This window comes from Scyliorhinus torazame, chromosome 22, assembly GCF_047496885.1.
Source record: "Scyliorhinus torazame isolate Kashiwa2021f chromosome 22, sScyTor2.1, whole genome shotgun sequence".
Classification (NCBI taxonomy): Eukaryota; Metazoa; Chordata; class Chondrichthyes; order Carcharhiniformes; family Scyliorhinidae; genus Scyliorhinus; species Scyliorhinus torazame.
Window position 1 is genome coordinate 13,485,009 of NC_092728.1, and position 25,850 is coordinate 13,510,858.

The window sequence follows — 25,850 nt, forward strand, 5'->3', positions numbered from 1 at the left end:
ATTATTTAACAATAAATATTCAAAACTTAGATAAATAATATGTTAAATATGAATAATTAACACACAAAAAATGAGTCGTAAAATCTTCAAAAAGGACATTGACATGTTGACCTGGGCAGACAGGCAGCAGATGAAGTTCAATGCAGAGAAATGCAATGCGCTGTAATGTTCAAGGTCAGTATGACGATGCAGAGAGGAGGACGATGGAGGGGAGATTGCGAGGACAACGAGGTTAGAGATGAGGATTCCGCCGTGAGATATGGCGAGCGAGGCAGTGCTGGTCGCTAACGCGATGATCGCGCGGCCACGCAGGTCAGGTGCTCGTTCAGTAGCTGCACCAAGTCGCCGACTGCTCTGTCCGATGAGCTGGCTGGGTCGTCCTACAGGAGGGTCAGACACGAGAGGGGGTACATCGGTTACTGATTGGCTTGCTCGGGAGAAAAACACCGCACGTGCGAGGGGCTCGCCCCATGCCCAATCCTGAGGGAATGAGTGTCAACAGCGACAATCTGTGGCCACAATCCCGACCCTCACACGCCAAATCAAAAGCTACAGTGCACTGTGGTGATCGATGTTGATCTGTACTGGACTGTGCGGGACTATGCTGGTCTGTACTGGACTGTGCGGGACTATGCTGGTCTGTACTGGACTGTGCGGAATTATGCAGATCTGTACTGGACTGTGCGGGACTATGCTGGTCTGTACTGGACTGTGCGGGACTATGCTGATCTGTACTGGACTGTGCGGGACTATGCTGGTCTGTGCGGGACTATGCTGGTCTGTACTGGACTGTGCGGGACTATGCTGGTCTGTACTGGACTGTGCGGGACTATGCTGGTCTGTACTGGACTGTGCGGGACTATGCTGGTCTGTACTGGACTGTGCTGGAATATGCTGGTCTGTACTGGACTGTGCGGGACTATGCTGATCTGTACTGGACTGTGCGGGATTATGCTGGTCTGTACTGGACTGTGCGGGACTATGCTGGTCTGTACTGGACTGTGCAGGACTATGCTGGTCTGTACTGGACAGTGCGGCACTATGCTGGTCTGTACTGGACTGTGCGGGACTATGCTGGTCTGTACTGGACTGTGCGGGACTATGCTGGTCTGTACTGGACTGTGCGGGACTATGCTGGACTGTACTGGACTGTACGGGACCATGCTGGTCTATACTGGACTGTGTGGTACTCTGCTGGTCTGTACTGGACTGTACGGGACTATGCTGGTCTGTACTGGGCTGTGCGGGACTATGCTGGTCAGTACTGGACTGTGCGGGACTATGCTGGTCTGTACTGGACTGTGTGGGTCTATGCTGGTCTGTACTTGACTGTACGGGACTATGCTGGTCTGTACTGGACTGTGCCGGACTATGCTGGTCTGCACTGGACTGTGCGGGACTATGCTGGTCTGTACTGGACTGTGCGGGACTATGCTGGTCTGTACTGGGCTGTGCGGGACTATGCTGGTCTGTACTGGACTGTGCGAGACTATGTTGGTCTGTACTGGACTGTGCGGGACTATGCTGGTCTGTACAGGACTGTGCGGGTCTATGCTGGTCTGTATTGGACTGAGCGGGACTATGCTGGTCTGAACTGGACTGTGCGGGACTGTGCTGTTCTGTACTGGACTGTGCGGGATTATGCTGGTGTGTCCTGGACTGTGCGGGATTATGCTGGTCTGTACTGGACTGAGCGGGACTATGCTGGTCTGTACTGGACTGTGCGGGACTATGCTGGTGTGTACTGGACTGTGCAGGACTATGCTGGTGTGTACTAGACTGTGCGGGATTATGCTTGTCTGTACTGGACTGTGCGGGACTATGCTGGTCTGTACTGGACTGTGCGGAGTATGCTGTTCTGTACTGGACTGTGCGCGACTATCCTGGTCTGTACTGGACCTTGCGGGACTCTGCTGGTCTGTACTGGACTGTGCGGGACTATGCTGGTCTGTACTCAACTGTGCGGGACTATGCTGGTCTGTACTGGACTGTGTGGGACTATGCTGGTCAGTACTGGACTGTGCGGGACTATGCTGGTCTGTACAGACTTTGCGGGACTCTGCTGTTGTGTACTGGACTGTGCGGGATTATGCTGGTCTCTACTGGACTGTGCGGGATTATGCTGGTCTGTACTGGACTGTGCGGGACTATACTGAACTGTACTGGACTGTGCGGTATTATGCTGGTCTGTACTGGACTGTGCGGGACAATGCTGGTCTGTACTGGACTGTGCGGGACTATGCTGGTGTGTCCTGGACTGTGCGGGATTATGCTGGTCTGTAATGGACTGTACTGGACTGTGCGGGACTATGCTGGTCTGTACTGGACTGTGCGGGACTATGCTGATCTGTACTGGACTGTGCGGGACTATGCAGGGTTGTACTGGACTGTGCGGCATTATGCTGGTCTGCACTGGACTGTGCGGGATCATGCTGATCTGTACTGGACTGTGCGGGACTATGCTGATCTGTACTGGACTGTGCGGGACTATGCTGGTCTGTACTGGACTGTGCGGGACTATGCTGATCTGTACTGGACTGTGCGAGTCTATGCTGGTCTGCACTGGACTGTGCGGGATCATGCTGATCTGTACTGGACTGTGCGGGACTATGCTGATCTGTACTGGACTGTGCGGGACTATGCTGGTCTGTACTGGACTGTGCGGGACTATGCTGATCTGTACTGGACTGTGCGAGTCTATGCTGGTCTGCACTGGACTGTGCGGGACTATGCTGGTCTGTACTGGACTGTGCGGGACTATGCTGATCTGTACTGGACTGTGCGGGATTATGATGGCCTGTGTTGGACTGTGCGTGACTATGCTGGTCTGTACTGGACTGTGCGGGATTATGCTGGTCTGTACTGGACTGTGCGGGACTTTGCTGGTCTGTACTGGACTGTGCGGGACTATGCTGATCTGTACTGGACTGTGCGGGACTATGCTGGTCTGTACTGGACTGTGCGGAATTATGCAGATCTGTACTGGACTGTGCGGGACTATGCTGGTCTGTACTGGACTGTGCGGGACTATGCTGGTCTGTACTGGACTGTGCGGGACTATGCTGGTCTGTACTGGACTGTGCGGGACTATGCTGGTCTGTACTGGACTGTGCGGGACTATGCTGGTCTGTACTGGACTGTGCAGGACTATGCTTGTCTGTACTGGACAGTGCGGCACTATGCTGGTCTGTATTGGACTGTGCGGGACTATGCTGGTCTGTACTGGACTGTGCGGGACTATGCTGGTCTGTACTGGACTGTGCGGGACTATGCTGGACTGTACTGGACTGTACGGGACCATGCTGGTCTGTACTGGACTGTGTGGTACTCTGCTGGTCTGTACTGGACTGTACGGGACTATGCTGGTCTGTACTGGGCTGTGCGGGACTATGCTGGTCTGTACTGGACTGTACGGGACTATGCTGGTCTGTACTGGACTGTGCCGGACTATGCTGGTCTGCACTGGACTGTGCGGGACTATGCTGGTCTGTACTGGACTGTGCGGGACTATGCTGGTCTGTACTGGACTGTGCGTGACTATGCTGGTCTGTACTGGGCTGTGCGGGACTATGCTGGTCTGTACTGGACTTTGCGAGACTATGTTGGTCTGTACTGGACTGTGCGGGACTATGCTGGTCTGTACAGGACTGTGCGGGACTATGCTGGTCTGTATTGGACTGAGCGGGACTATGCTGGTCTGAACTGGACTGTGCGGGACTGTGCTGTTCTGTACTGGACTGTGCGGGATTATGCTGGTGTGTCCTGGACTGTGCGGGATTATGCTGGTCTGTACTGGACTGAGCGGGACTATGCTGGTCTGTACTGGACTGTGCGGGACTATGCTGGTGTGTACTGGACTGTGCAGGACTATGCTGGTGTGTACTAGACTGTGCGGGATTATGCTTGTCTGTACTGGACTGTGCGGGACTATGCTGGTGTGTACTGGACTGTGCAGGACTATGCTGGTGTGTACTAGACTGTGCGGGATTATGCTTGTCTGTACTGGACTGTGCGGGACTATGCTGGTCTGTACTGGACTGTGCGGAGTATGCTGTTCTGTACTGGACTGTGGGCTACTATCCTGGTCTGTACTGGACCTTGCGGGACTCTGCTGGTCTGTACTGGACTGTGCGGGACTATGCTGGTCTGTACTCAACTGTGCGGGACTATGCTGGTCTGTACTGGACTGTGTGGGACTATGCTGGTCAGTACTGGACTGTGTGGGACTATGCTGGTCTGTACAGACTTTGCGGGACTCTGCTGGTGTGTACTGGACTGTGCGGGATTATGCTGGTCTCTACTGGACTGTGCGGGATTATGCTGGTCTGTACTGGACTGTGCGGGACTATACTGATCTGTACTGGACTGTACGGTATTATGCTGGTCTGTACTGGACTGTGCGGAACTGTGCAGGTCTGTACTGGACTGTGCGGCATTATGCTGGTCTGTACTGGACTGTGCGGGATCATGCTGATCTGTACTGGACTGTACTGGACTGTGCGGGACTATGCTGGTCTGTACTGGACTGTGCGGGACTATGCTGATCTGTACTGGACTGTGCGGAACTGTGCAGGTCTGTACTGGACTGTGCGGCATTATGCTGGTCTGTACTGGACTGTGCGGGATCATGCTGATCTGTACTGGACTGTGCGGGACTATGCTGATCTGTACTGTACTGTGCGGGACTATGCTGGTCTGTACTGGACTGTGCGGGACTATGCTGATCTGTACTGGACTGTGCGGGATTATGCTGGTCTCTACTGGACTGTGCGGGACTATGCAGGTCTGTACTGGACTGTGCGGGACTATGCTGTTCTGTACCGGACTGTGCGGGATTATGCTGGTCTGTACTGGATTGTGCTGGATTATGCTGGTCTGTACTGGACTGTGCGGGATTATGCTGGTCTGTACTGGACTGTGTGGGACTATGCTGATCTGTACTGGACTGTGCGGGTCTATGCTGGTCTGCACTGGACTGTGCGGGACTATGCTGGTCTGTACTGGACTGTGCGGGACTATGCTGATCTGTACTGGACTGTGCGGGATTATGATGGCCTGTGTTGGACTGTGCGTGACTATGCTGGTCTGTACTGGACTGTGCGGGATTATGCTGGTCTGTACTGGACTGTGCGGGACTTTGCTGGTCTGTACTGGACTGTGCGGGACTATGCTGATCTGTACTGGACTGTACGGTCTATGCTGGTCTGCACTGGACTGTGCGGGACTATGCTGGTCTGTATTGGACTGTGCGGGACTGTGCTGATCTGTCCTGGGCTGTGCGGGACTGTGCTGATCTGTACTGGACGGTGCCGGACTATGCTAGTCTGCACTGGACTGTGCGGGACTATGCTGGTCTGTACTGGACTGTGCGGGACTATGCTGGTCTGTATTGGACTGTGCGGGACTGTGCTGATCTGTCCTGGGCTGTGCGGGACTGTGCTGATCTGTACTGGGCTGTGCCGGACTATGCTAGTCTGCACTGGACTGTGCGGGACTATGCTGGTCTGTACTGGACTGTGCGGGACTATGCTGATCTGTACTGGGCTGTGCGGGACTATGCTGGTCTGTACTGGGCTGTGCGGGACTATGCTGGTCTGTACTGGACTGTGCGGGACTATGGTGATCTGTACTGGGCTGTGCGGGACTATGCTGGTCTGTACTGGGCTGTGCGGGACTATGCTGGTCTGTACAGGATTGTGCGGGACTATGCTGGACTGTACTGGACTGTGCGGGATTATGCTGGTCTGTACTGGACTGTGCGGGTCTATGCTGGTCTGTATTGGACTGAGCGGGACTATGCTGGTCTGTACTGGACTGTGCGGGACTATGCTGGTCTGTACTGGGCTGTGCGGGACTGTGCTGTTCTGTATTGGACTGAGCGGGACTATGCTGGTCTGTATTGGACTGAGCGGGACTATGCTGGTCTGTACTGGACTGTGCGGGACTGTGCTGTTCTGTACTGGACTGTGCGGGATTATGCTGTTCTGTACTGGACTGTGCGGGACTGTGCTGTTCTGTATTGGACTGAGCGGGACTATGCTGGTCTGTATTGGACTGAGCGGGACTATGCTGGTCTGTACTGGACTGTGCGGGATTGTGCTGTTCTGTACTGGACTGTGCGGGATTATGCTGGTCTGTACTGGACTGAGCGGGACTATGCTGGTCTGTACTGGACTGTGCAGATCTATGCTGGTGTGTACTGGACTGTGCGGGATTATGCTTGTCTGTACTGGACTGTGCGGGACTATGCTGGTCTGTACTGGACTGTGCGGGACTATGCTGGTCTGTACTGGACTTTGCGGGACTCTGCTGGTCTGTACTGGACTGTGCGGGACTATGCTGGTCTGTACTGGACTGTGTGGGACTATGCTGGTGTGTACTGGACTGTGCGGGATTATGCTTGTCTGTACTGGACTGTGCGGGACTATGCTGGTCTGTACTGGACTGTGCGGGATTATGCTTGTCTGTACTGGACTGTGCAGGACTATGCTGGTGTGTACTAGACTATGCGGGATTATGCTTGTCTGTACTGGACTGTGCGGGACTATGCTGGTCTGTACTGGACTGTGCGGAGTATGCTGTTCTGTACTGGACTGTGCGCGACTATCCTGGTCTGTACTGGACCTTGCGGGACTCTGCTGGTCTGTACTGGACTGTGCGGGACTATGCTGGTCTGTACTCAACTGTGCGGGACTATGCTGGTCTGTACTGGACTGTGTGGGACTATGCTGGTCAGTACTGGACTGTGCGGGACTATGCTGGTCTGTACAGACTTTGCGGGACTCTGCTGTTGTGTACTGGACTGTGCGGGATTATGCTGGTCTCTACTGGACTGTGCGGGATTATGCTGGTCTGTACTGGACTGTGCGGGACTATACTGAACTGTACTGGACTGTGCGGTATTATGCTGGTCTGTACTGGACTGTGCGGGACAATGCTGGTCTGTACTGGACTGTGCGGGACTATGCTGGTGTGTCCTGGACTGTGCGGGATTATGCTGGTCTGTAATGGACTGTACTGGACTGTGCGGGACTATGCTGGTCTGTACTGGACTGTGCGGGACTATGCTGATCTGTACTGGACTGTGCGGGACTATGCAGGTCTGTACTGGACTGTGTGGCATTATGCTGGTCTGCACTGGACTGTGCGGGATCATGCTGATCTGTACTGGACTGTGCGGGACTATGCTGATCTGTACTGGACTGTGCGCGACTATGCTGGTCTGTACTGGACTGTGCGGGACTATGCTGATCTGTACTGGACTGTGCGAGTCTATGCTGGTCTGCACTGGACTGTGCGGGATCATGCTGATCTGTACTGGACTGTGCGGGACTATGCTGATCTGTACTGGACTGTGCGGGACTATGCTGGTCTGTACTGGACTGTGCGGGACTATGCTGATCTGTACTGGACTGTGCGAGTCTATGCTGGTCTGCACTGGACTGTGCGGGACTATGCTGGTCTGTACTGGACTGTGCGGGACTATGCTGATCTGTACTGGACTGTGCGGGATTATGATGGCCTGTGTTGGACTGTGCGTGACTATGCTGGTCTGTACTGGACTGTGCGGGATTATGCTGGTCTGTACTGGACTGTGCGGGACTTTGCTGGTCTGTACTGGACTGTGCGGGACTATGCTGATCTGTACTGGACTGTGCGGCACTATGCTGGTCTGTACTGGACTGTGCGGAATTATGCAGATCTGTACTGGACTGTGCGGGACTATGCTGGTCTGTACTGGACTGTGCGGGACTATGCTGGTCTGTACTGGACTGTGCGGGACTATGCTGGTCTGTACTGGACTGTGCTGGAATATGCTGGTCTGTACTGGACTGTGCGGGACTATGCTGATCTGTACTGGACTGTGCGGGATTATGCTGGTCTGTACTGGACTGTGCGGGACTATGCTGGTCTGTACTGGACTGTGCAGGACTATGCTTGTCTGTACTGGACAGTGCGGCACTATGCTGGTCTGTATTGGACTGTGCGGGACTATGCTGATCTGTACTGGACTGTGCGGGACTATGCTGGTCTGTACTGGACTGTGCGGGACTATGCTGGACTGTACTGGACTGTACGGGACCATGCTAGTCTGTACTGGACTGTGTGGTACTCTGCTGGTCTGTACTGGACTGTACGGGACTATGCTGGTCTGTACTGGGCTGTGCGGGACTATGCTGGTCTGTACTGGACTGTGCGGGACTATGCTGGTCTGTACTGGACTGTGTGGGTCTATGCTGGTCTGTACTGGACTGTACGGGACTATGCTGGTCTGTACTGGACTGTGCCGGACTATGCTGGTCTGCACTGGACTGTGCGGGACTATGCTGGTCTGTACTGGACTGTGCGGGACTATGCTGGTCTGTACTGGACTGTGCGGGACTATGCTGGTCTGTACTGGACTTTGCGAGACTATGTTGGTCTGTACTGGACTGTGCGGGACTATGCTGGTCTGTACAGGAGTGTGCGGGACTATGCTGGTCTGTATTGGACTGAGCGGGACTATGCTGGTCTGAACTGGACTGTGCGGGACTGTGCTGTTCTGTACTGGACTGTGCGGGATTATGCTGGTGTGTCCTGGACTGTGCGGGATTATGCTGGTCTGTACTGGACTGAGCGGGACTATGCTGGTCTGTACTGGACTGTGCAGATCTATGCTGGTGTGTACTGGACTGTGCGGGATTATGCTTGTCTGTACTGGACTGTGCGGGACTATGCTGGTCTGTACTGGACTGTGCGGGACTATGCTGGTCTGTACTGGACTTTGCGGGACTCTGCTGGTCTGTACTGGACTGTGCGGGACTATGCTGGTCTGTACTGGACTGTGTGGGACTATGCTGGTGTGTACTGGACTGTGCGGGATTATGCTTGTCTGTACTGGACTGTGCGGGACTATGCTGGTCTGTACTGGACTGTGCGGGATTATGCTTGTCTGTACTGGACTGTGCAGGACTATGCTGGTGTGTACTAGACTGTGCGGGATTATGCTTGTCTGTACTGGACTGTGCGGGACTATGCTGGTCTGTACTGGACTGTGCGGAGTATGCTGTTCTGTACTGGACTGTGCGCGACTATCCTGGTCTGTACTGGACCTTGCGGGACTCTGCTGGTCTGTACTGGACTGTGCGGGACTATGCTGGTCTGTACTCAACTGTGCGGGACTATGCTGGTCTGTACTGGACTGTGTGGGACTATGCTGGTCAGTACTGGACTGTGCGGGACTATGCTGGTCTGTACAGACTTTGCGGGACTCTGCTGTTGTGTACTGGACTGTGCGGGATTATGCTGGTCTCTACTGGACTGTGCGGGATTATGCTGGTCTGTACTGGACTGTGCGGGACTATACTGAACTGTACTGGACTGTGCGGTATTATGCTGGTCTGTACTGGACTGTGCGGGACAATGCTGGTCTGTACTGGACTGTGCGGGACTATGCTGGTGTGTCCTGGACTGTGCGGGATTATGCTGGTCTGTAATGGACTGTACTGGACTGTGCGGGACTATGCTGGTCTGTACTGGACTGTGCGGGACTATGCTGATCTGTACTGGACTGTGCGGGACTATGCAGGTCTGTACTGGACTGTGTGGCATTATGCTGGTCTGCACTGGACTGTGCGGGATCATGCTGATCTGTACTGGACTGTGCGGGACTATGCTGATCTGTACTGGACTGTGCGCGACTATGCTGGTCTGTACTGGACTGTGCGGGACTATGCTGATCTGTACTGGACTGTGCGAGTCTATGCTGGTCTGCACTGGACTGTGCGGGATCATGCTGATCTGTACTGGACTGTGCGGGACTATGCTGATCTGTACTGGACTGTGCGGGACTATGCTGGTCTGTACTGGACTGTGCGGGACTATGCTGATCTGTACTGGACTGTGCGAGTCTATGCTGGTCTGCACTGGACTGTGCGGGACTATGCTGGTCTGTACTGGACTGTGCGGGACTATGCTGATCTGTACTGGACTGTGCGGGATTATGATGGCCTGTGTTGGACTGTGCGTGACTATGCTGGTCTGTACTGGACTGTGCGGGATTATGCTGGTCTGTACTGGACTGTGCGGGACTTTGCTGGTCTGTACTGGACTGTGCGGGACTATGCTGATCTGTACTGGACTGTGCGGCACTATGCTGGTCTGTACTGGACTGTGCGGAATTATGCAGATCTGTACTGGACTGTGCGGGACTATGCTGGTCTGTACTGGACTGTGCGGGACTATGCTGGTCTGTACTGGACTGTGCGGGACTATGCTGGTCTGTACTGGACTGTGCTGGAATATGCTGGTCTGTACTGGACTGTGCGGGACTATGCTGATCTGTACTGGACTGTGCGGGATTATGCTGGTCTGTACTGGACTGTGCGGGACTATGCTGGTCTGTACTGGACTGTGCAGGACTATGCTTGTCTGTACTGGACAGTGCGGCACTATGCTGGTCTGTATTGGACTGTGCGGGACTATGCTGATCTGTACTGGACTGTGCGGGACTATGCTGGTCTGTACTGGACTGTGCGGGACTATGCTGGACTGTACTGGACTGTACGGGACCATGCTGGTCTGTACTGGACTGTGTGGTACTCTGCTGGTCTGTACTGGACTGTACGGGACTATGCTGGTCTGTACTGGGCTGTGCGGGACTATGCTGGTCTGTACTGGACTGTGCGGGACTATGCTGGTCTGTACTGGACTGTGTGGGTCTATGCTGGTCTGTACTGGACTGTACGGGACTATGCTGGTCTGTACTGGACTGTGCCGGACTATGCTGGTCTGCACTGGACTGTGCGGGACTATGCTGGTCTGTACTGGACTGTGCGGGACTATGCTGGTCTGTACTGGACTGTGCGGGACTATGCTGGTCTGTACTGGACTTTGCGAGACTATGTTGGTCTGTACTGGACTGTGCGGGACTATGCTGGTCTGTACAGGAGTGTGCGGGACTATGCTGGTCTGTATTGGACTGAGCGGGACTATGCTGGTCTGAACTGGACTGTGCGGGACTGTGCTGTTCTGTACTGGACTGTGCGGGATTATGCTGGTGTGTCCTGGACTGTGCGGGATTATTCTGGTCTGTACTGGACTGAGCGGGACTATGCTGGTCTGTACTGGACTGTGCGGGACTATGCTGGTGTGTACTGGACTGTGCAGGACTATGCTGGTGTGTACTAGACTGTACGGGATTATGCTTGTCTGTACTGGACTTTGCGGGACTATGCTGGTCTGTACTGGACTGTGCGGAGTATGCTGTTCTGTACTGGACTGTGGGCTACTATCCTGGTCTGTACTGGACCTTGCGGGACTCTGCTGGTCTGTACTGGACTGTGCGGGACTATGCTGGTCTGTACTCAACTGTGCGGGACTATGCTGGTCTGTACTGGACTGTGTGGGACTATGCTGGTCAGTACTGGACTGTGCGGGACTATGCTGGTCTGTACAGACTTTGCGGGACTCTGCTGGTGTGTACTGGACTGTGCGGGATTATGCTGGTCTCTACTGGACTGTGCGGGATTATGCTGGTCTGTACTGGACTGTGCGGGACTATACTGATCTGTACTGGACTGTACGGTATTATGCTGGTCTGTACTGGACTGTGCGGGACAATGCTGGTCTGTACTGGACTGTGCGGGACTATGCTGGTGTGTCCTGGACTGTGCGGGATTATGCTGGTCTGTAGTGGACTGTACTGGACTGTGCGGGAATATGCTGGTCTGTACTGGACTGTGCGGGACTATGCTGATCTGTACTGGACTGTGCGGAACTATGCAGGTCTGTACTGGACTGTGCGGCATTATGCTGGTCTGTACTGGACTGTGCGGGATCATGCTGATCTGTACTGGACTGTGCGGGACTATGCTGATCTGTACTGTACTGTGCGGGACTATGCTGGTCTGTACTGGACTGTGCGGGACTATGCTGATCTGTACTGGACTGTGCGGGATTATGCTGGTCTCTACTGGACTGTGCGGGACTATGCATGTCTGTACTGGACTGTGCGGGACTATGCTGTTCTGTACCGGACTGTGCGGGATTATGCTGGTCTGTACTGGATTGTGCTGGATTATGCTGGTCTGTACTGGACTGTGCGGGATTATGCTGGTCTGTACTGGACTGTGTGGGACTATGCTGATCTGTACTGGACTGTGCGGGACTATGCTGATCTGTACTGGACTGTGCGGGATTATGATGGCCTGTGTTGGACTGTGCGTGACTATGCTGGTCTGTACTGGACTGTGCGGGATTATGCTGGTCTGTACTGGACTGTGCAGGACTTTGCTGGTCTGTACTGGACTGTGCGGGACTATGCTGATCTGTACTGGACTGTGCGGGATTATGATGGCCTGTGTTGGACTGTGCGTGACTATGCTGGTCTGTACTGGACTGTGCGGGATTATGCTGGTCTGTACTGGACTGTGCGGGACTTTGCTGGTCTGTACTGGACTGTGCGGGACTATGCTGATCTGTACTGGACTGTACGGTCTATGCTGGTCTGCACTGGACTGTGCGGGACTATGCTGGTCTGTATTGGACTGTGCGGGACTATGCTGGTCTGTACTGGACTGTGCGGGACTGTGCTGATCTGTCCTGGGCTGTGCGGGACTGTGCTGATCTGTACTGGACGGTGCCGGACTATGCTGGTCTGTACTGGGCTGTGCCGGACTATGCTAGTCTGCACTGGACTGTGCGGGACTATGCTGGTCTGTACTGGACTGTGCGGGACTATGCTGATCTGTACTGGGCTGTGCGGGACTATGCTGGTCTGTACTGGGCTGTGCGGGACTATGCTGGTCTGTACTGGACTGTGCGGGACTATGGTGATCTGTACTGGGCTGTGCGGGACTATGCTGGTCTGTACTGGGCTGTGCGGGACTATGCTGGTCTGTACAGGATTGTGCGGGACTATGCTGGACTGTACTGGACTGTGCGGGATAATGCTGGTCTGTACTGGACTGTGCGGGTCTATGCTGGTCTGTATTGGACTGAGCGGGACTATGCTGGTCTGTACTGGACTGTGCGGGACTATGCTGGTCTGTACTGGGCTGTGCGGGACTGTGCTGTTCTGTATTGGACTGAGCGGGACTATGCTGGTCTGTATTGGACTGAGCGGGACTATGCTGGTCTGTACTGGACTGTGCGGGACTGTGCTGTTCTGTACTGGACTGTGCGGGATTATGCTGTTCTGTACTGGACTGTGCGGGACTGTGCTGTTCTGTATTGGACTGAGCGGGACTATGCTGGTCTGTATTGGACTGAGCGGGACTATGCTGGTCTGTACTGGACTGTGCGGGATTGTGCTGTTCTGTACTGGACTGTGCGGGATTATGCTGGTCTGTACTGGACTGAGCGGGACTATGCTGGTCTGTACTGGACTGTGCAGATCTATGCTGTTGTGTACTGGACTGTGCGGGATTATGCTTGTCTGTACTGGACTGTGCGGGACTATGCTGGTCTGTACTGGACTGTGCGGGACTATGCTGGTCTGTACTGGCCTTTGCGGGACTCTGCTGGTCTGTACTGGACTGTGCGGGACTATGCTGGTCTGTACTGGACTGTGCGGGACTATGCTGGTCTGTACTGGACCGTGCGGGACTCTGCTGGTCTGTACTGGACTGTGCGGGACTATGCTGGTCTGTACTGGACTGTGCGGGATTATGCTGGTCTCTACTGGACTGTGCGGGATTATGCTGGTCTGTACTGGACTGTGCGGGATTATGCTGGTCTGTACTGGACTGTGCGGGATCATGCTGATCTGTACTGGACTGTGCGGGACTATGATGATCTGTACTGGACTGTGCGGGACTATGCTGGTCTGTACTGGACTGTGCGGGATTATGCTGGTCTCTACTGGACTGTGCGGGATTATGCTGGTCTGTACTGGACTGTGCGGCATTATGCTGGTCTGTACTGGACTGTGCGGGATCATGCTGATCTGTACTGGACTGTGCGGGACTATGCTGATCTGTACTGTACTGTGCGGGACTATGCTGGTCTGTACTGGACTGTGCGGGACTATGCTGATCTGTACTGGACTGTGCGGGATTATGCTGGTCTCTACTGGACTGTGCGGGACTATGCATGTCTGTACTGGACTGTGCGGGACTATGCTGTTCTGTACCGGACTGTGCGGGATTATGCTGGTCTGTACTGGATTGTGCTGGATTATGCTGGTCTGTACTGGACTGTGCGGGATTATGCTGGTCTGTACTGGACTGTGTGGGACTATGCTGATCTGTACTGGACTGTGCGGGTCTGTGCTGGTCTGCACTGGACTGTGCGGGACTATGCTGGTCTGTACTGGACTGTGCGGGACTATGCTGATCTGTACTGGACTGTGCGGGATTATGATGGCCTGTGTTGGACTGTGCGTGACTATGCTGGTCTGTACTGGACTGTGCGGGATTATGCTGGTCTGTACTGGACTGTGCGGGACTTTGCTGGTCTGTACTGGACTGTGCGGGACTATGCTGATCTGTACTGGACTGTACGGTCTATGCTGGTCTGCACTGGACTGTGCGGGACTATGCTGGTCTGTATTGGACTGTGCGGGATTATGCTGGTCTGTACTGGACTGTGCGGGACTATGCTGGTCTGTACTGGGCTGTGCGGGACTATGCTGGTCTGTACTGGACTGTGCGGGACTGTGCTGATCTGTCCTGGGCTGTGCGGGACTATGCTGGTCTGTACTGGACTGTGCGGGACTATGCTGATCTGTACTGGGCTGTGCGGGACTATGCTGGTCTGTACTCGGCTGTGCGGGACTATGCTGGTCTGTACTGGACTGTGCGGGACTATGGTGATCTGTACTGGGCTGTGCGGGACTATGCTGGTCTGTACTGGGCTGTGCGGGACTATGCTGGTCTGTACAGGATTGTGCGGGACTATGCTGGACTGTACTGGACTTTGCGGGATTATGCTGGTCTGTACTGGACTGTGCGGGTCTATGCTGATCTGTATTGGACTGAGCGGGACTATGCTGGTCTGTACTGGACTGTGCGGGACTATGCTGGTCTGTACTGGGCTGTGCGGGACTGTGCTGTTCTGTATTGGACTGAGCGGGACTATGCTGGTCTGTATTGGACTGAGCGGGACTATGCTGGTCTGTACTGGACTGTGCGGGACTGTGCTGTTCTGTACTGGACTGTGCGGGATTATGCTTGTCTGTACTGGACTGTGCGGGACTATGCTGGTCTGTACTGGACTGTGCAGGACTATGCTGGTCTGTACTGGACTTTGCGGGACTCTGCTGGTCTGTACTGGACTGTGCGGGACTATGCTGGTCTGTACTGGACTGTGCGGGACTATGCTGGTCTGTACTGGACCGTGCGGGACTCTGCTGGTCTGTACTGGACTGTGCGGGACTATGCTGGTCTGTACTGGACTGTGCGGGATTATGCTGGTCTCTACTGGACTGTGCGGGATTATGCTGGTCTGTACTGGACTGTGCGGGATTATGCTGGTCTGTACTGGACTGTGGAGGACTATACTGGTCTGTACTGGACTGTGCGGGACTATGCTGGTCGGTACTGGACTGTGCGGGACTCTGCTGGTCTGAACTGGACTGTGCGGGTCTATGCTGGTCAGCACTGGACTGGGGCGGTCTATGCTTTTCTGTACTGGACTGTGCGGGACTATGCTGGTCTGTACTGGACATGGTGGTCTATGCTGGTCTGTACTGGACTATGCGGGACTATGATGGCCTGTACTGGACATGGTGGTCTATGCTGGTCTGTACGGCACTGTGCGGGACTATGCTGGTCTGTACTGGGCTGAGCGGGTCTCTGCTGGTCTGTACTGGACTGTGCTGGTGTGTACTGGACTGTGTGGGACTATACTGGTCTGTACTGGGCTGTGCGGGACTATGTTGGTCTGTACTGGACTGTGCGGGACTCTGCTGATCTGTACTGGACAGTGCGGGACTATGCTGGTGTGTCCTGGACTGTGCGGGACGATGCTGGTGTGTCCTGGACTGTGCAGGACTATGCTGGTCTGTACCGGACTGTGCGGGACTATGCTGGTGTGTCCTTGACTGTGCGGGTTTATGCTTGTCTGTACTGGACTGTGCGGGACTATGCTGATCTGTACTGGACTGTGCGGGACTATGCTGATCTGTGCTGGACTGTGCGGGACTATGCTGATCTGTACTGGACTGTGCGGGACCAAGCTGATCTGTACTGGACTGTGCGGGACTATGCTGGTCTGTACTGGACTGTGCGGGATTATGCTTGTCTGTACTGGACTGTGCGGGACTATGCTGATCTGTACTGGACTGTGCGGGTCTATGCTAGTCTGTACTGAATGAGTATGGACAATACTGGACCATCCTGGACACTGCTGGTCTCTACTGGACCATACCAGACTGTGCTGGTCTCTCCTGGAATGTGCTGAACTCTGATGGACTGTGATAGTCTCTACTGGACTCTACTGGATTGCAGTGAACTATGATTGACAATATTGGGCTGTGCTTGTACTGGACTGTGTTATCCCTTCTGGACTGGACTGATCTGTGCTGGACTGTGCTGGTCTCTACTGGACATTGCGGGTTTGTACTGGACTGTGCTGGTCTCTACTGGACAGTGCAAGTTTGTACTGGACTGTGCTGGTCGATGCTGAACTGCTCTGAACTGTGATGGACAATACAGGACTGGGCTGATCTGTGCTGATCTCTACTGGACTATGCTGGTCTCTACTGGACTTTGCTGGTCTCTATTGGACTATTCTGGTCTCTACTGGACTATGCTGGTCTCTACCGGACTGTGCTGAGCAACACTGAGCTGCACTAGGCTGTGCTGGACAGAGCAGGGTTCTGCTGGGACTGTTCTGCTGGTCTACCTCCAACTGTTTCTCAATCAGTTAACGCCTTCATTCTACCGTGACCCCTGGGGTCAACCCACACTCAAACATTGGATTAGAAATTCCATTTTCTCAACCCACCCCCTTTTACCCCCACCCCAGTACCACCCATCACCCTCAACCCACACACACACACACAGGGATAATGGGAGTGGGACACAGCTGGGGAAATGGGAATTTGAAATTACCTTCAACTCCTTGAGCCTTTTTAGCAAGAGCGAGAGTTCAGTGGAATATTGGTCAGTGTTCAAGTCATCCATCATCACCTGGGAATGAAATGGAGAGAGTTAGAGAAGGAGAGAAAGAGAGACTCAGAGAGAGAGAGAGAGACAGACAGAGAGAGAGAGAGAGACAGAGACTGAGAGAGAGCCAGACAGACAGAGAGAGGGAGAGAGACAGAGAGAGAGACAGAGAGAGGGAGAGAGACAGAGAGAGAGAGGGAGAGAGACAGAGAGAGAGAGGGAGAGAGACAGAGAGAGAGGGAGAATCAGAGAGAGAGAGAGATACTCACCCATTCACACACAGTCACACTCACACCTACAGTCACACTCATACACAGTCACTCACTCACACACAGTCACTCGCTCACACACACAGTCACTCACACTCACACACACACACAGTCACTCACACAGTCACTCACAGTCACACTCATACAGAGTCACTCTCACACAGTCACTCACACAGTCACTCACACTCACACACTCACTCACACATGCACACACAGTCACACTCACACTCATACACTGTCGCTCACACACAGTCACTCACACACACAGTCACTCACACACACACAGTCACACACACACACAGTCACTCACACACACACACAGTCACACACACACAGTCACTAACTCAGACAGTCACTCACAGTCACACTCATACAGAGTCACTCACACACACATTCACTCACTCACACTCATACACTGTCGCTCACACACAGTCACTCACCCTCTCACACACTCACACACACACACACAGTCACACTCACACACACACAGTCACACTCACACACACACAGTCACTCACACATGCACACACAGTCACACTCACACTCATACACTGTCGCTCACACACAGTCACTCACCCTCTCACACAGTCACTCACACACACACACAGTCACACTCACACACATACAGTCACACTCACACACACACAGTCACTCACACACACACAGTCACACTCACATGCACACACAGTCACTCACACACACACAGTCACACTCACTCACACACAGTCACTCACACACACACAGTCACACACAGTCACTCACACGCACAGTCACTCACACACACACAGTCACACACAGTCACACACACAGTCACTCACTCACGAACAGTCACTCACACACACACAGTCACGCTCACACACAGTCACTCACACACAGTCACACACAGTTACTCACACACTGTCTCACACACACACACAGGATTGGATGGAATGGATTTGTTTATTGTCACGTGGACCAGGACAGATTTTTGGAGACACACAGTCACACTCACACAGTTACGCACACACACTCTCACTCTCACACACACACAGTCACTCACACACACAGACACTCACACACACTCACACACACAGTCACTCATACACACAGTCACTCACACAGTTACTCACACACACTGTCACTCACACACACAGTCACTCACACACACAGTCACTCACACACTCAGACACACAGTCACTCACACACACAGTCACTTGCACACTCACACACACAGTCACTCACACACACAGTCACACACACAGTCACTCACACACACAGTCACACTCACGGTTACTCACACACACTGTCACTCACACACACACAGTCACTCACACACACACTCACACACACAGTCACACACACACACAGTCACACTCACGGTTACTCACACACACTGTCACTCACACACACAGTCACTCACACACACACTCACACACACAGTCACACACACCCACACTCACACACACAGTCACTCACACACACAGTCACACTCACGGTTACTCACACACACTGTCACTCACACACACACTGTCACTCACACACACAGTCACACACACCCACACTCACACACACGCTCACACACTCACACACACAGTCACTCACACACAGTCACTCACACAGTTACTCACACACACAGAGTCAGTCACTCACACACACAGTCACACACACACACACACAAACACTCACACACACAGTCACACACTCTCACACACAGTCACTCACAGTCATTCACACTCACACACACTCTTACACACACAGGCCCTGACACACTGGCAGACACTGTCCCTCCCCTCCTGTACTTACACACTGTGTCAGCCTGTCAGTGATGAAGTTCAGAGTGTTGCAAACCTTCCTCCACAACACTCCCAGCGTCTCCTCAGTCACATTCCCCAGGACCTGGGTGAAAATCTCAAACTCTGCTCGGACCAAAACCCGTCTCTCAGGAACCTGGAATGAGAAAGGTCGGTGTGAGGGAAATGACAGGGGGAGCAGGGGAGAGGGGACGGGGCAGAGAGAGAGTGGGAAGCAGGAGGCAAAGGGGAGAGAGGGGGAAGAAAGGGGAAGGGAAGAGGAATGGACGTGGAAGTGAGGACGAGAGGACGGCCAAGGAGAGAGTAGGAAGGGAGACGGGGTGGCAGGTGGAGGGGAGGAGAGGAGGGGGTAGGGGAGTGCGTTAGGCTGGCGGAGAAGGGAAAGGCGGAAGGTGAGAAGGAAGAGGGGATGTGGAGAATTAGGGAGGGAAAAGGGGAGGCGGGAGAGGGGGGTCGATGAGAGGGTTTTGTGTGGGTGAGAGGACAGTGGAAGATTGGAGAAGAGGGGAGGAGAGGAGGGGGAATGAGGACAGGAGAGAAGAGGGGATGAGGGTGAGGGATGGATGGGAAGAGGCGGAGTGGGCAGTGGAGGAGGTGGGTGAGGGAGGAGAGGAGAAGATTGGGGAGGGACAATGGAATCAGGTGAGGAGAGATGGGACTGGGATGTGGAGGCCAATGAGTGAAAAGGGGGAGGCGGGAGAAAGAGAATGGACTGAGGTTTGGAGGGGAAAGAGAGGAGGTGGAGGGGTCTGGGTTGCGGGAACTGTAACGAGGGTGGGAAGGGGCTGGGAGTGAAGGGGTTTCCCCCTCACAGGGTGGGGGGGGAGGTCTGGGTTTTCAATGAGGAACAGGAACCACACTCACACTCAGTCCCGTCAGAACGTCCAGCGAAGCCACCAGCGGGGTGGTGTAGCGGGGGGAGCGAATCCGGACCTGCGGGAGAATCAAAAACACATTTACTGTCCGCTTCCAAAGAGAATATCCACATGGATCGACCCAGGGCAATGGAGAACATCCCCAAAGGAAGACCAGTTGGGGCTGGAAGGAAGGGGCGAGGGATGGGGAGGAGGGAGGTGGGAGGGTGAGGCCCGGGTCCCAGAGATATTCCAGGGATAGTGAGGATAGGAGAGGAAACTCAGACATACACCTCTCTGCTCTTTCACCTCTCTGGTCAACACTGAAATGTAAGGGCCCCAGTACCGATCGCTCGGAGACCCCACTATTTTCATCCTGCCTGTCTGAGTGCATCCCAATTAGCACTGCCCTCTGTCCCTGCACTCCCATCCCAATCCCAATAGGAAGCAGCCAATTCCACCCACATCTTTAGTGTTTGTCAAAAGCCTCTCGTGTGGAACTTGATCAAGTGCCTTCTGCAAGTGAAACCCTCACAAGCAGTCCCTTAGCTCGCACTGCAAATTAATACTCAGAAACGACAACTAGGTTAGTTAGACAGGGGACAGGTTAGTTACAAAAGGGGGAGAGGTTAGTTCCACGGGGGAGGTGTTAGTTACATAGGGGTAGATGTTAGTTACACAGGGGGAGATGTTAGTTACACAGGGAGAGATGCTAGTTACACAGGGGGAGATGTTAGTTACACAGAGGGAGGTGTTAGTTACACAGGGGGAGGTGTTAGTTACACAGGGGGAGGTGTTAGTTACACAGGGGGAGGTGTTAGTTACACAGGGGGAGATGTTAGTTACACAGGGGGAGATGTTCGTTACACAGGGGGAGATGTTCGTTACACAGGGGGAGGTGTTAGTTACACAGGGGGAGGTGTTAGTTACACAGGGGGAGATGTTAGTTACACAGGGGGAGGTGTTAGTTACACAAGGGGAGATGTTAGTTACACAGGGGGAGGTGTTAGTTACACAGGGGGAGGTGTTAGTTACACAGGGGGAGATGTTCGTTACACAGGGGGAGGTGTTAGTTACACAGGGGGAGGTGTTAGTTACACAGGGGGAGATGTTAGTTACACAGGGGGAGATGTTAGTTACACAGGGGGAGATGTTAGTTACACAGGGGGAGGTGTTAATTACACAGAGGGAGGTGTTAGTTACACAGGGGGAGATGTTAGTTACACAGGGGGAGGTGTTAGTTACACAGGGGGAGATGTTCGTTACACAGGGGGAGGTGTTAGTTACACAGGGGGAGGTGTTAGTTACACAGGGGGAGATGTTAGTTACACAGGGGGAGGTGTTAGTTACACAGGGGGAGGTGTTAGTTACACAGGGGGAGATGTTCGTTACACTGGGGGAGATGTTAGTTACACAGGGGGAGATGTTCGTTACACACAGGTATTAAGCTCCAATGGTAACTCTACCAATAAGACTAGAAAGCAAATCTTGACTTAATCAAACCAAGATTTATTCTGCAGAGAGCATCTCTCCATCAACTCTCCCAGTGCTACCTGCAACCCCTTTTTGTTTATGGTGCAGTCTATTTAATCATTCAACTATTCAAACATCAGGAAGCAAAGTATCATACACGCCCCTGTCAGCATCAACGGGGCCGAGGTGGAGATGGTTAGCAGTTTCAAATTCCTAGGGGTGCACATCTCCAAAAATCTGTCCTGGTCCACCCACGTCGACGCTACCACCAAGAAAGCACAACAGCGCTTATACTTCCTCAGGAAACTAAGGAAATTTGGCATGTCCACATTAACCCTTACCAACTTTTACAGATGCACCATAGAAAGCATCCTATCGGGCTGCATCACAGCCTGGTATGGCAACTGCTCGGCCCAGGACCGCAAGAAACTTCAGAGAGTCGTGAACACCGCCCAGTCCATCACACAAACCTGCCTCCCATCCATTGACTCCATCTACACCTCCCGCTGCCTGGGGAAAGCGGGCAGTATAATCAAAGATCCCTCCCACCCGGCTTACTCACTCTCCCAACTTCTTCCATCGGGCAGGAGATACAGAAGTCTGAGAACACGCACGAACAGAGTCAAAAACAGCTTCTTCCCCACTGTCACCAGACTCCTAAATGACCCTCTTATGGACTGACCTCATTAACACTACACCCTGTATGCTTCACCCGATGCCAGTGCTTATGTAGTTACGTTGTGTATGTTGTGTTGCCCTATTATGGTTTTTTTAAATGTACTTAATGATCTGTTGAGCTGCTCGCAGAAAAATCCTTTTCACTGTACCTCGGTACACGTGACAATAAACAAATCGAAAGTGAAATCTATTAAAAATAAAAGCAATAAAAACACAAATCCTAACTCAAATGCTGGGGAATATAACTCACAGGTTCCTCTTTTAATTTTATTTTTGGATTTAAGGTAGATTACATTACCACAACGATGTGGGCGCGATGCTGCCAGCCCCGCGCTGGGCCGGGGAATCGCCGCGACCGCGTCACGCCGCCCCGGCGCGCGATTCTTTGTTGCGCGTCCAGCCCCTGAACCCCCGCGCCATGTTGCATCGGGGCCGGAGCGTTCAGTAAAGCCACCGCGCGTGCGGGGGTCGGCGCCGCCCCCAGTGCGCGCCAGGAAGTGAGGCTGGAGCGGCGTGAACCTGCGGGGGCCAGAATCGCTAGTGCCCGCGCCTGTTTCCCGCCGTCGTGAAACGCGATGGCGTTGACGATGGTGCGGACATTCTGTCCCGCGATCGGAGAACCGCGCCCTGTATATTTGTTTGACCTCAATGTACCCTATTCCCCCAACTTACTTTACTTATTAATATTCCACACACATCTCTTTTCCTTACAGGAATTTCCTTTAAAGAATTTCCAATAATTTCTTCGAGCTAGCCCCTCTTTTCATCAGTCAGCCAACTGCTGTCAACCCCATTTGATATTGTCGATCTCCCTGCTCTCCAGCCTCTGTTTTAGGTTCGCTGTGTCAATCCGTGGCGTCTTTTCATTGTCTCGTTCCAGAACTGCTACTACCTTTGGGCAGGACGGCAGCACAGTGGTCAACGCAGTTGCTTCACGGCGCCAGGGTCCCAGGTTCGATTCCCGGGCTTGGGTCACTGTCTGTGCGGAGTCTGCACGTTCTCCCCGTGTGTGCGTGGGTTTCCTCCGGGTGCTCAGGTTTCCTCCCACAGTCCAAAGATGTGCAGGTTAGGTGGATTGGCCGTGATAAATTGCCCTTAGTGTCCAAAAAAGGTGAGGTGGGGTTACTGGGTTACGGGGATGGGGTGGAGGTGTGGGCTTGGGAAGGGTGTTCTTTCCAAGAGCCGGTGCAGATTTGATGGGCCGAATGGCCTCCTTCTGCACTGTAAATTCTATGACACCTCTGAGCACATTTCTGTGCTCTCCATTTCTGTATTTCATGTCCCCATTCCACTTGCCTTACCCCCTCCCCTTTATCTTGTATGTAGAACATAGAACATAGAAAATACAGCACAGAACAGGCCCTTCGGCCCACGATGTTGTGCCGAACATTTGTCCTAGATTAAGAACAAATTACTCTACACCCCATCATTCTACCGTAATCCATGTACCTATCCAATAGCCGCTTGAAGGTCCCTAATGTTTCCGACTCAACTACTTCCACAGGCAGTGCATTCCATGCCCCCACTACTCTCTGGGTTAAGAACCTACCTCTGACATCCCCCCTATATCTTCCACCTTTCACCTTAAATTTATGCCCCCTTGTAATGGTTTGTTCCACCCGAGGAAAAACTCTCTGACGGTCTACTCTATCTATTCCCCTGATCATCTTATAAACCTCTTTCAAGTCGCCCCTCATCCTTCTCCGTTCTAATGAGAAAAGGCCTAGCACCCTCAACCTTTCCTCATAAGACCTACTCTCCATTCCAGGCAACATCCTGGTAAATCTCCTTTGCACCTTTTCCAAAGCTTCCACATCCTTCCTAAAATGAGGCGACCAGAACTGCACACAGTACTCCAAATGTGGCCTTACCAAAGTTTTGTACAGCTGCATCATCACCTCGCGGCTCTTAAATTCAATGCCTCTGTTAATGAACGCGAGCACACCATAGGCCTTCCTCACAGCTCCATCCACTTGAGTGGCAACTTTCAAAGATCTATGAGTGTACCCGAACAGTCTGGTTTCTATGCCGCAAATTGATTGCTTTACCATCTGTAACCTTTCCTGGACCTTTCCCCTCCTGAACTCCATGACGCAGACAGTCACCCAACGGAACCTGGGTCCCTGGCGCTGTGAGTCGGCAGCGTTAACCACTGCGCCACCGTGCTGCCCACGGGAGATGCTAGTTAATCCAAACACTCTTCCAAGTTAGAAATTAACTTGGTCTTTCCTCCGAAGAAATCTTGGAGCGAAATCCTTTCTTTTTACTTAACAGCCAAATCCCCTGCTGCCATTGTTAAACTCCCCAAATAACGCCCAACAAGACTAACAAACAAATCTTGACTTCACCAAATCCGATTTATTCTGTGCAGAGATCATTTCTCCATCAACTCACCCGGCATCCCCTTTATATTTATGTGCAAGCTATTTAACCATTAAGTGACATGTTTAAAAAATTAAATCAACAAATCTAATTCAAATGCTACGGAACGTAACTCCTTCCTAACAATGGAAAGATGTTAGTTACACAGGGGGAGATGTTAGTTACACAGGGGGAGATGTTAGTTACACAGGGGGAGGTGTTAGTTACACAGGGGGAGATGTTAGTTACACAGGGGGAGGTGTTAGTTACACAGGGGGAGGTGTTAGTTACACAGGGGGAGATGTTAGTTACACAGGGGGAGGTGTTAGTTACACAGGGGGAGATGTTAGTTACACAGGGGGAGATGTTAGTTACACAGGGGGAGGTGTTAGTTACACAGGGGGAGGTGTTAGTTACACAATGGGAGATGCTAGCTAGACACTAGGAGATGAAAATCAATTTTTCCTTACATAATGATTCTGGAAATGCTGGAAGGTCCTCATGACGACAGGTGGCGGGGTCCTGAAGATGGATAAGTCACAGCTCCGTCCGTCTGACTTCTCTCCCGCTGCACCAACGAGCGGACCGCACACCAGCAACGAAACGGCGACTGTCAGGAGGACGCTCCTCGTTCTCATCTCCATTCCGACGGGGAGGTGCTGAGGGAAATGGAAACCACCGCTTCGAGGGGCAGGGCACAGTTGGCGGAGTGACTGGGAGGGAGGGAGGGAGGAGGGCTCGAAGACGTGACGATCTCGCTCCTCGGGCCGAGAAAGTTGCTGCGGCCGTTCGGTCTCACTCTCAACCCTGAGGCAGACTGGGTTCTATCCCCTTCGACCTGGTCTCGCTCTGTGACCCGCTCCATCTCCCCGACTCTTTTTAAATGGGCTCCAGGAGATAGAAAAATCCCCCTCCTGTCCCTGAAAGAAAAAGTTAAGGAACGGACAGTTTAATTTTCCAATGATGTCAGGGCTGCTGCTATGATTTGGAAAGGAAATCAAGAGAGACGTGAAAGAGGATAGTACAGAAACTGAAAGTTATCATTCGGGAGGTTGTTGGTGTGTGTGTGTGTGCGATGGAGGATGAGCAAGAGAGGGGGAAACTGAAATTATCCATCGCCCGTGCCGGGCGATCGGACACTCGGTTCACGGGAAATCCCAGCTTCAACGTCGCGACAAGCGAGCTTTCGGACTCGCTAACGGTTCAGGAATCTGCAAGAGTGCAGTGAGCTCTCAGACACTTTCATCTCCAACATTCCCTGCAATCCCATCGTCCAAGTTCAGTCCAGCTTAAGGCGAACTTTTTAAAAAATCTTTATATTCTCCTTTTTTCACA

The 25,850-nt window shown here is 53.1% G+C and overlaps 1 protein-coding gene across 1 annotated transcript; it reads right to left on the reverse strand.

Annotated features, from left to right (window-relative positions):
* LOC140399434 (interferon lambda-3-like) lies at positions 1 to 25,159 on the reverse strand. Its single transcript, XM_072489012.1, has 5 exons — positions 24,986 to 25,159; positions 20,014 to 20,082; positions 19,142 to 19,285; positions 17,037 to 17,114; positions 1 to 380 (listed from the first exon to the last, which is right to left on the reverse strand). The coding sequence occupies exons 1-5, from the start codon at positions 25,157 to 25,159 to the stop codon at positions 285 to 287; spliced, it is 561 nt and encodes a 186-aa protein (XP_072345113.1). The 3' UTR covers positions 1 to 284.
* Between the last annotated feature and the right edge of the window lie 691 nt (positions 25,160 to 25,850).